We start from the raw sequence: 9,481 nt of genomic DNA, 5'->3' as shown, positions 1-9,481 counted from the left end.
AGGAGGAGTGGATCCCAGAGCATCCTCCAGGGCCACAAGCCTGGGAGCACAACTTTCCTCCCTGTCATTTGCCATGGGCATCTTTGCAGTTCTCTGACATCTCCAGGACTATTACATGTAAAGGCATTTGAGAGGTGGGAACAAGTGTGTACCTGTGGAGTTAGCTGAGTTTCCAGTGAGCAGTCACTGAGCAGAGCTGTGGGTTATATGAGGTGTGGGTTGTCAGAGCAGGTTGGTTACATACCACATTGTAACAGAGGAATCTTATCACAGCTGAGTTTGATCTTTGATAACATTTCCTTTTTTTCCCCAGCCTAAACAGCCTCTCATTTTTTTTCCCAGAACATACAGATGATTTCATTAAAAGTTAACATTACTTTTTGCACACCCCATGAAGAAGCAACACCTCTTTGGATGTGGCAAGAAATTGCTAACAGTCCCTATAGTGTCCTGTACCGCCTGACAGGTGGACATTTTACATGGAAAATGTGTTACACATGAGAGCAGAGCTAGCCTGACTCATTTAACTATATGTCAAAGGCACTGCCAAAACCCAAACTCCCCACTGGAAGCAGTGCCCCTGTGGCATCCGTGGTGCTCCAGTTTCTGAAGCTGACAGTGAGGCAGATGTCAGATGCAGCAGTTACAGTGTCTTGTGTAAAATTTTCTCATTAAGCAAACATTGATAAGGAATGCATTATGCCTGCTCTACTTAAAGAAAAAAAATTGTATAAGAATTCTCCTTTCTGGAAATATTAAAAAAGCTCTTTCACCTTTCCACCTCTACCCTTCCCTCCCATGCTATCTGCAGGCATTAGTGTATTAAAACAAAAGCAGCCAAGACAAAACAGCAAGTAATGAAAGAGAGCACAAACAAGAAGCCTGCAGCACTGCCAAATTATACAACAGTGATTCTCACTGTGGATAGCTTGGACAATTTGCCTCACTGAGGCCAGCGGGTCTGATGAGAGCACTTGCAGGCTCATGCACCCAGACTAGGACAGAGCAGGGCAGGCAGCCTCTGTGGGCAGCTCACCTCCATCTGCTGTAAGCTTTCCCTGCTGCTGTTGTCCAGCCTCTGGCCACTGCTTCTACAGGAGCTAGTAGGAATGGTTTGACCCAGCAGCTCTCAAAATCAAGCCTTTGACTCAGTACAGCTGAGACAGTCTCAATTTTCCCACAAGTAATTGTCATGGCAGAGGGTGGCTTGCCTTTCATTTGCTTGTAAACTCCTGATTCCTACTGTCACACACTGCAAAGGGCTTTTTTTCTCTCCACTATTTCTCACCATAACTTGCTCACAAGTTACAAGATTGAAGCGATGCCGTGTGTGTGTGCTTGGTGCCCTAACTTTAGCTGACACAGCAAATGCCTCAAACCCTCCCCTTCAGTGTGCTTTTTCTGCTAGAAACCTGTTCATATGAATACCAGAGGTAAAAAGAGAGAGAGGGGGAGAGAGAGCGAGACCCTGTAAGCAAACGGGTAAGGAATGTGCATGGAGCTCTGTGTGGATGTCTGATGTCTCCAACTATTTGTTAAAAGGCAAAAGCAATACTTCCGACAGACGGCCCTCCCCTCGCCTGCAATAGGCTCCCCAGAATAGCAACAGCCTGTGTCACTGCAAAGGGCAAAGCCTTCTGAAATAGCAACAAAGTTGTTCACAAACCACTTTGTGGTTTGCATTTGGTTTCAGCCAGCTTCAGCAACTTGTTGCCATGAGTAAAACAACCTGTGCTTTCCTGGGCGACCGGGGAAGGATCACTGCCCTGTGAAGTGCTCCTGCCCAAGGTGCAAAAGGGGTGACGATGGTACCTGGGCAGAGCACGGAGGACCTCAGCCAGCAGAGCCAGACGATGAGAGCAGGGGAGGATGAGGAGAGCAGCCGGGGCAGCAGCCACCGCCAGCTGTGCCAGCTCCCGGCCGCGGCAGGTAAGGCGGCAGGAGCTGAGTGCCAGCTGTTGGCCAGCAGCAGCTGCACGCCCAGCTAATGCTCAGGGCTGGGGGAGGACAGCCCCACAAAGCCAAGGGACTCTGGGGACACACTGTCTCCATTTCTAAAAGTGCAAGAGGGGAACGTGTGATTAAGGAAGGGGACTGCCAGCTTGAATTTTGAATGAAGGTTTATGCGATACTTTCCCTAAAGGGCCTTGGTCCTACTGCTTGTGCATGTGCTGTCTGCTGTGTAAATTCTTTTCCTTCATAAAGATTAGTCACCTGAAAATTAGGGGAACCCACTGCTGTCTAAGATAACAACGGTGCTCTGGTTTTTGCATGCTTGGGAGCAATTCAACCCTTTCCACCAAGGTGAGTGGAGGGAGCCCAGGCAAGCACTGCACCTGCTCATGCAGTGAGAGAATATAGGGTGGGGGAACACGGGTCTCCCTCCTGGTTTTACTTCACTAGCATTTCAGGAAGAAGCAGGGTTTCTGTGCTGATGTCATCAAAACTCAACTGCAGCATTTCTTCTGCACAAAGTTTTTTAGTGTGGAAGCTGAATTTCAAGCTCTTCACCTTTGCTCTCCTACCCAGCCAGTTTTTCTAAATTTTAGCATGGTTTTGCATCTTCAGCCTCTTACACTGATGATAAGATCAAGGTGGAAATGCCCCAAAATAACAATATTCTTACCCACAAGACAGCTGTATCCAAACAGGACAGGACAGTCATAATCCAGAAATTGCTACGTCCCAAGCAGGTTTTGTCCACTTACAACTGAATGAACTGACTAACCCATGAATGTTAAGATACTATAGGCACAAATGCTTTATTGAAGTGTAATAGTGATCATTCAAGCAATGTCTCCTGATCCCTGGAAGCAGAGGTTAATCAAGAACAGAAAGGCAGTCTGCATGCAGACATATTTAATGCTACCTTAGGGACTAGGGGGAGCAGCACAGATGGTTATAGGATAGTGTTATCAAAGGGAAGCACAGCAGTTGCAATAAACAGACAGCAAAGTTACTGCAGCACAGGGGCTAAGGTTAGGAGAGTATGTGTAAATTACACATTTGGCCTTACCCTCAGAAATTAAAGCAGTAACCTGGGGGATTTATAGTTACCTGATTAGGAATTAAAAGAACTAGTTGATTCTTACTGGAAATTAACAAAACAAAACCCAAATGCCATTTAATGTAATGAAGGGCCAGGCTGTCTGTTAATGAAGATGCATGGCAAAGCAGTAAGAGAGGACATGGCCAGGGTGAATCTATCCAGGACCTGCATTCCCTGTCTTTCCATCAGTGCCAGAGAGCTTTTGTTCATGAAATTTGAGTATTACTCACAAAGTACATTTGTTGGGCTTATGCTGTACAAAGTATTTTTTCGGTCTCAGTTGAAACACTTGTAGCAAAGTACTTTTCTGCACTTTCCAGACTTTGCCACATTGTTGTAAACCCTTGAATACCACTTGCTACTACAATCAGTAAAAGATACAAAGTATAAAAGGCTTCCCAACATGGCAGGAGTTTAGGTGCATATGTGCGATCTATTAGCTTGCTTCTGCCTTCTTTTTTAGTTCAGTTTACTAAATATTTGTTTTGGGTTTGCCTTTCACACTCGGGTGGGAGGAGTCCCACTTGTCAAATGGTTGTGATCCCACATGGCCCTGACCCTATTTTTGGTTAAAGTTAATATTTTCTGAGATTCTCCAGCTCTGCTTGCAGCACAGTTTTGTTCCGAAGCCACCATTTGCTTCATGGGTCTTGTTGGGTAACTGTTTTAGATCCCATGCCAGACCTCTAGATGGACAGTTAGATCAGATATATCCTAGCCCATAGGAGAAATGCACCTATTGAACAGCTACTGGATCTAAAGAAGCCTCATGCACTGGAATAGAGCAACAGGGTAACATATATCTCTTTATACCAGACAACTGGATGAGACAGTGAAAGTGACTGTGACAGTGCAGCAAAGACCATCATAACATGAAAATGGGAGAATCAGCTTTTATGAGAAGCAAGCCCATTATTTAATTATGCAGCAATTTCCAACATATACCATCAAATATTTGTCCTAAAAATTAATTGTGATTCACATGCTATACACTTTAGCAAAATCTCCTTTAAAGATGATTTGGGGAATTTTAAATACTATTTCCTGGAAAGACAAGCCTTTTGTATGTCAGGCAGCACTGAGATGGAGAATATATGCATTGTTAAAGATAGCTTAAAATTTTCAGATACAGATGCTCTAGTTTTAAGATTTACCATGAATAAAAATAGATGTCTTATTCTACTGAAAAAGGATCTTCCATGCTGTGTATTCATATCTTTGCAATGCACTCAAGTCATTGCTGTTTTCTAATCTGTGCTTATCAACCAAAGGTTGACAGAGCTTGATTTCACTTTCTAAATGTCCAAATAGATCAAAGAATTCCCAAGAATTTCCCCAAGAACACATACTTGACCTTCCAGAAAAATACTTTTCTTTCCTACCAAACAGAGATGTTTCTGACCTCAGATTAAATCAAAGTCAACAGAAGAAAGTAGCATGTTGGACAAGATTGTTGAGCTCCTTTCTGTAGAAATAGGCATATTTGCACAGGTTGCATAAATTAATCTCCCACACACTCCATCCCAGTAGTTTTCTGTATGCACACTGCATGATCTCTTGGGAGAAAGAAAATAAAAACTACATCATAGACATCTGTGTCTGGAGTAATGTGGAGCATGTGCAGCCAAACTGAGCTGGAAAGGGCTCTCAGACACCTTTCCCATACCTCTCCCTCACACGAGAAGGGTGTAGAGTGGTGTTTCCCAGCTGAGCCTGCTTGCAGATCTTCTCTGGCACTGATAATTTATCCATAATGCCCATAAAATATTTTGCCTTTGGAAGGACTGTATTTTCCCAAATATATGCTTGAAAATAAGTAAAGCGGCACACCCTTAGTACTTGGCCCCATCCAGCCTCATCAGCAGTACACTATGCTATACTACAACTGCACTTGGTCTCCTTTTCAGGAACCAAGCATAAACATTTCCAGTGAATGTTCTTAAAGATAGGTTTGTTTGCCAAGTAGTGCTGCTTTTGACTTGAGTAACAGTTGTGGGAAACTGCTTTGTTTACATGGGGAAACTAAGGGTTAGACTTTCCAATCACTTGTCACATACCAGCTACACACTCGTTAGCCACAGAGCTTGTGGCAGACAGAAGGAGAAAATTCTCTGGAATCCATCATTAAAATATTTTATTCCTCTGGGCTGCACACCACCATGTATTTTGCAAGCATCTCATAAAAATAAGAGAAATATATAGCTATATTTCAAGAAGCTCCTTAAAAAAAAAAAAAAAAAAAAAGGAATGCCTAAGAACTGCCAGGAACATCATTAAAAGTGGCACTTAAAAGAATTGTGAGTACAACTACTGCAGCATGCTTTATCTGGAGATGTTAAAGCAAAACATATGCTGAAGTCAGAGGGAATTTTGCCTAGAGGAAGGCCATGAAGGAAAACTGAACAGAGATTTCAGTGCTTAACTCAGCAGGCAGTTATGAGCAGGCAAGACTTGGGTACACCAGTTACAACAAAACCTCCTAGTGATATAATGATGTTTCTCAGCAGAATAGTGCTTGTGAGGGACAAGAGACACTGAGCTAACTGCTGAGTTTGCTGCTGCTAGTGCAGAAAGATAATGTGTCTCTCCCTGCATCACGTTGGGATATGCTTTTCATTCAGGGTTCTGCTCTAGTTACAGCCCTCCACTGTTTCTATACAACTGTGGATGTGTGTCACTGGGCACATGAAGAAAGATACCGATTGTCCCAGTAAAAACAAATCAAAGAAACATTAAGACATTGGTCAAGTTTCTCTACTTGGAGAAGCAAGAAATACATGGGCTTGAATGTTTCCCTAGCAAATTCCTAGGTGTTCAAGCTCCACAAAGCTTGTATAGCATCTCAGATTAAAAATAAATAATTATCTTGCTTGCTCTGATCTGAGGACCACAGGCTGAGGAGAGCACAGTCTGAGTTGTAAAGAGCAGTGCTGATGGTGGACTCCATCAAGGTATTTGACTTGGCACTGTCATTCAGAATCTGGAGCCATACACAACTGATACACATTTAAAGAATTAAAACCCATGCAGGACACAGACTTCCAAGTATCAACTGGGGACACTGTCCACACTGCTGTGTTTCTGCTGGAGAGCCTTAAACTCCGTTTTTGTTCCTATGTTACTTAACAATTTTTCTCAATTGCTTGGAAGAAGATAATAACAGATTATTTGCAGGAGATAAAGGTGAAGGGTGATTAATAAATGGGATATGTCACTGGCTGAATGCAATTCAGATGGCTTGGCCTGCTGATGGTGAGTGTATGTGATGTCTGGGGTTCCTCTTGGCTAACTTTAGACATCTGCATCTGAGCAAGACACAAAGATTCCTTTTATAGGCAATGGAGAGAAGTAGATATCTGACCTAATTCAGACATCTAGAAGTGCCTATTTTTCACAAGTGGTTACAAAATAAATCTAGAGATGCTGTAGATCCCTTGCAGTTAGGTAAGTGGAACCCATCCTATGTGTTTTAATACTGGCGAATGTAAAGTGATTTGCATTCCTTGCTAGGATAACCATATTTAAAGAAAGGCAATACCTTGGAAATAACCCAGTCAGGAAAGCTGGTTTTCCTGGAGGATAACCAGCAGAAGATGAGTTCCTGTATAAGGCTGCGACAGTCCTTAGACAATTAGAGGGGGAAATGTCTACCAGGAGTGGGATAATAATGTCAAGTTCTTATAGGGCACTGTGCAACCACTGCAGGAGCACTGGGTCCAGATCACAGTTTACTAAAGAAGCTGATGATCTGAATTAGGTTCAGAGAATGGGGGTCTGAATTCTTAAGAGATTGGTAAACTTATAAAGCCTCACAGGCAAAGCAGCTAATTAAGGCAATGTCTGTGGGATGACTCAATGAAAGGCTGTAACTTTTTACTTAGTGAACACACCTAAGTGCAGGAAAATGAAGAATGAGGTCTGATGGCTGGAACAATTAATCATTGGGACAACTTATGTCTTAAAGTCATTGGTTTTCAATCACTAGTAATTTTTATACCAAAGCTGAATATTTTAAATAGCCTAGTTCAAATAAATTGTCACTGAAGTGTGTCTGAAGGATTCTGTTGTTCTGTTCATGAGTCTCAGATGGGATGACAACAATGGTCTATTTGCCCTTCACAATACAGAAATTGAGGTAAAATCTTAGGTTAAATCTGCATGGCTCAATGGTGTAAACTACAGAGATATCCAAGAAAGCACAAATAGCAGCACCAAATAGTAGTTTGGGCAGAGAACTATGATCAAACTAGCAGTGGAGCTTCTGATACTCAATCTCATTCTTTCAGCACAACACTGTGTTGTTATCAGCCCTGATTTCCAGCCAGAATTCATTGGAAGAGTATATTTTTCCAGGTCTGGTAATATGCAGCAAGCAGGCAAGTCAAGAGTATAAAGGGGAAGAAGACATTTGGTTTCACAATGATCAAACATATTGCATGTTTGCACTGGAGGGTGGAGCACAGGTAGCACAAAGCAGCTTAGCTTTGGAGTGCTGCTCAATGTGTGAAGGAAGTACAGCAGGACCTTGCTCTAACCCATGCACTAACCACTATATAAATTAAGTGCAATGATCTAAGATGCTACAGATATGAAGGAAGAAAAAGCTTTAGAGATAATACAGATACAGACAACAACAATATGAAAAAAAGATTATTCCATCACTGGAGCATTTTGCAAATTTGTGTCTGGTATTTTCTTCAAGATGTCCCACCTCCATCCCAACAAATCTGCCATCCACCTCCATCTTCTGAAAGACTTTTCACAATACTCCCATTTCCTCCATGTCCTTATGGCCCATCATAGCAAAACCATGTGGTTCTTTCCTATCTCTGGTCTATTTCTGGTTTGCTAGCCACACCAGCTGAGCAGCAGAACGAGTTGAGGTCCATTGGGTGCACTCAGTAGCTCACAGCTGCTGCTATTTGGCTTCTGCTTGGCTCCAAGGTGGAAGAGCTAATAGGTGATACTTATCTTGATAGACTTAATTGGCTTACACACCTTCCCTGACCCTGGAGGCACAATTTATATTCACACAGCTATACTGTGCTACCCTCCAAAATAAACTGGCTACCTGTGGAGCAGCTGCAGCGTGGGATGGTGGGCTCACACTGCCTTTGGGAATTGTTAGGAGAACATGAGGTGGCTTGGGGCACAACCATGCCAAGGATCATGCCAGCAATTTAGTAGTGTGCATGGCCACATGCCAGGGTCTGGAAACTGGCACTGTTTATTTTAGTAGTGCAGATGTACTGCTAGGACTGCCATCCTTCTTTCTTTTCATGATTTGCTTTCAAAATGTAATATCCTCTGTCAAAGGGGACTGATACTTGCCAACGTGCTCAAAAGATATTGGCAAGGAACTCTGCAGTCAGCGTGATCAAAGAGCCTTAATGCCTTAGAAAAATAAAAATAAACAAACTCTATGTATCATTTTCAATTAGACCACATACCACTTTTCAGCCAAGCTGGAAAGTACTTATTCCAGGAGAATTGACTAAAATACGGACTTTGTTATGCTCCAGAAAGCTACCTCTCCTCAGACATGTTCCATCTCTCTAACTAACCAGAAAATCAGAAGTCAGTTTACTCTTTTCCTAGTTGTGTGGCAGCCAACATCATGATGAGAGGAAAGTCATGCTGGGAGAAAGAACAAGACCAACAATAACAAACTGATATATTCCTCAAGGTTTAGGGTGCAAAAGGCTTCACAGTTAGTAGAATATGATCAGTCAAATCTATCTTGCAACAATAAACAATGAATCACAGTTGTATAAAATGAGTTTGTTTTAAAGAGGACATTCAAAGGCATATAATCTACATTTGGTTTGTATTTTCAACATCTGTTTCTTATTCCTGACATTATGGCTGTCATAAACTATGCAAACTATTTGATCCTGATATTCCAAAGAATCTGAGATTAGAGATGAGCAAAGCCCAGAAAGTTCATGAGTTTGTGTCTCAAAGATTGGTTTCCCTAGAAAAATGCAAATACCTGGATCAGCCTGGTGCTTAGTGAATAAGTTTCCATTTGGCAAAATAAAAACACTGGGACCAGCATCCTTCATGGCATAGTCAGGTGAAGTAAAGGAATTAATAAGTGGTGAGGGAAAACTTGTTACTTATTCAAGTGAAGGTTGAAGCATTTTGGCTGCAAAATTACTGCTTTCCTTGCCCAGGGTACACTGGTCAGGTGGATAAGACTTCTTCAATTCAGTGCAGGAAAAACTCTGAAAATGTCTCAAGGCAAAAATTGTTTTCTTACCAAAAGGTTGTAATACCAGCACTGCTTTTTGCAATGATATTCTGAAGCAGAAGGTTTAAATATTTAGGGCCTGATCAAAACCTTATTGAATTCTGATAGGGAATATAAGGTACCCAAAAGCATTAAAATTAAAGAGGATTTTATCTGAGTTGCTTTATCTTTTTCTTCTC

At 42.1% G+C, this 9,481-nt stretch overlaps 1 protein-coding gene across 1 annotated transcript in view; it reads left to right on the top strand.

The window, feature by feature from the left end:
- The first annotated feature begins 1,681 nt into the window (after positions 1-1,681).
- The window catches only part of SLC2A12 (solute carrier family 2 (facilitated glucose transporter), member 12), a 29,832-nt gene continuing 22,032 nt past the window's right edge, over positions 1,682-9,481 (top strand). The window contains exon 1 of the mRNA XM_009081281.1: positions 1,682-1,929. Coding sequence (XP_009079529.1) covers positions 1,806-1,929 — 124 coding nt within the window. The 5' untranslated portion in view covers positions 1,682-1,805. The remainder of the gene's footprint in view (positions 1,930-9,481) is intronic.

This window comes from Acanthisitta chloris, unplaced genomic scaffold, assembly GCF_000695815.1.
Source record: "Acanthisitta chloris isolate BGI_N310 unplaced genomic scaffold, ASM69581v1 scaffold25398, whole genome shotgun sequence".
NCBI lineage: Eukaryota > Metazoa > Chordata > Aves > Passeriformes > Acanthisittidae > Acanthisitta > Acanthisitta chloris.
Note: the sequence above shows the minus strand (reverse complement) of the source record. Positions and strands in the feature narration are given on the sequence as shown.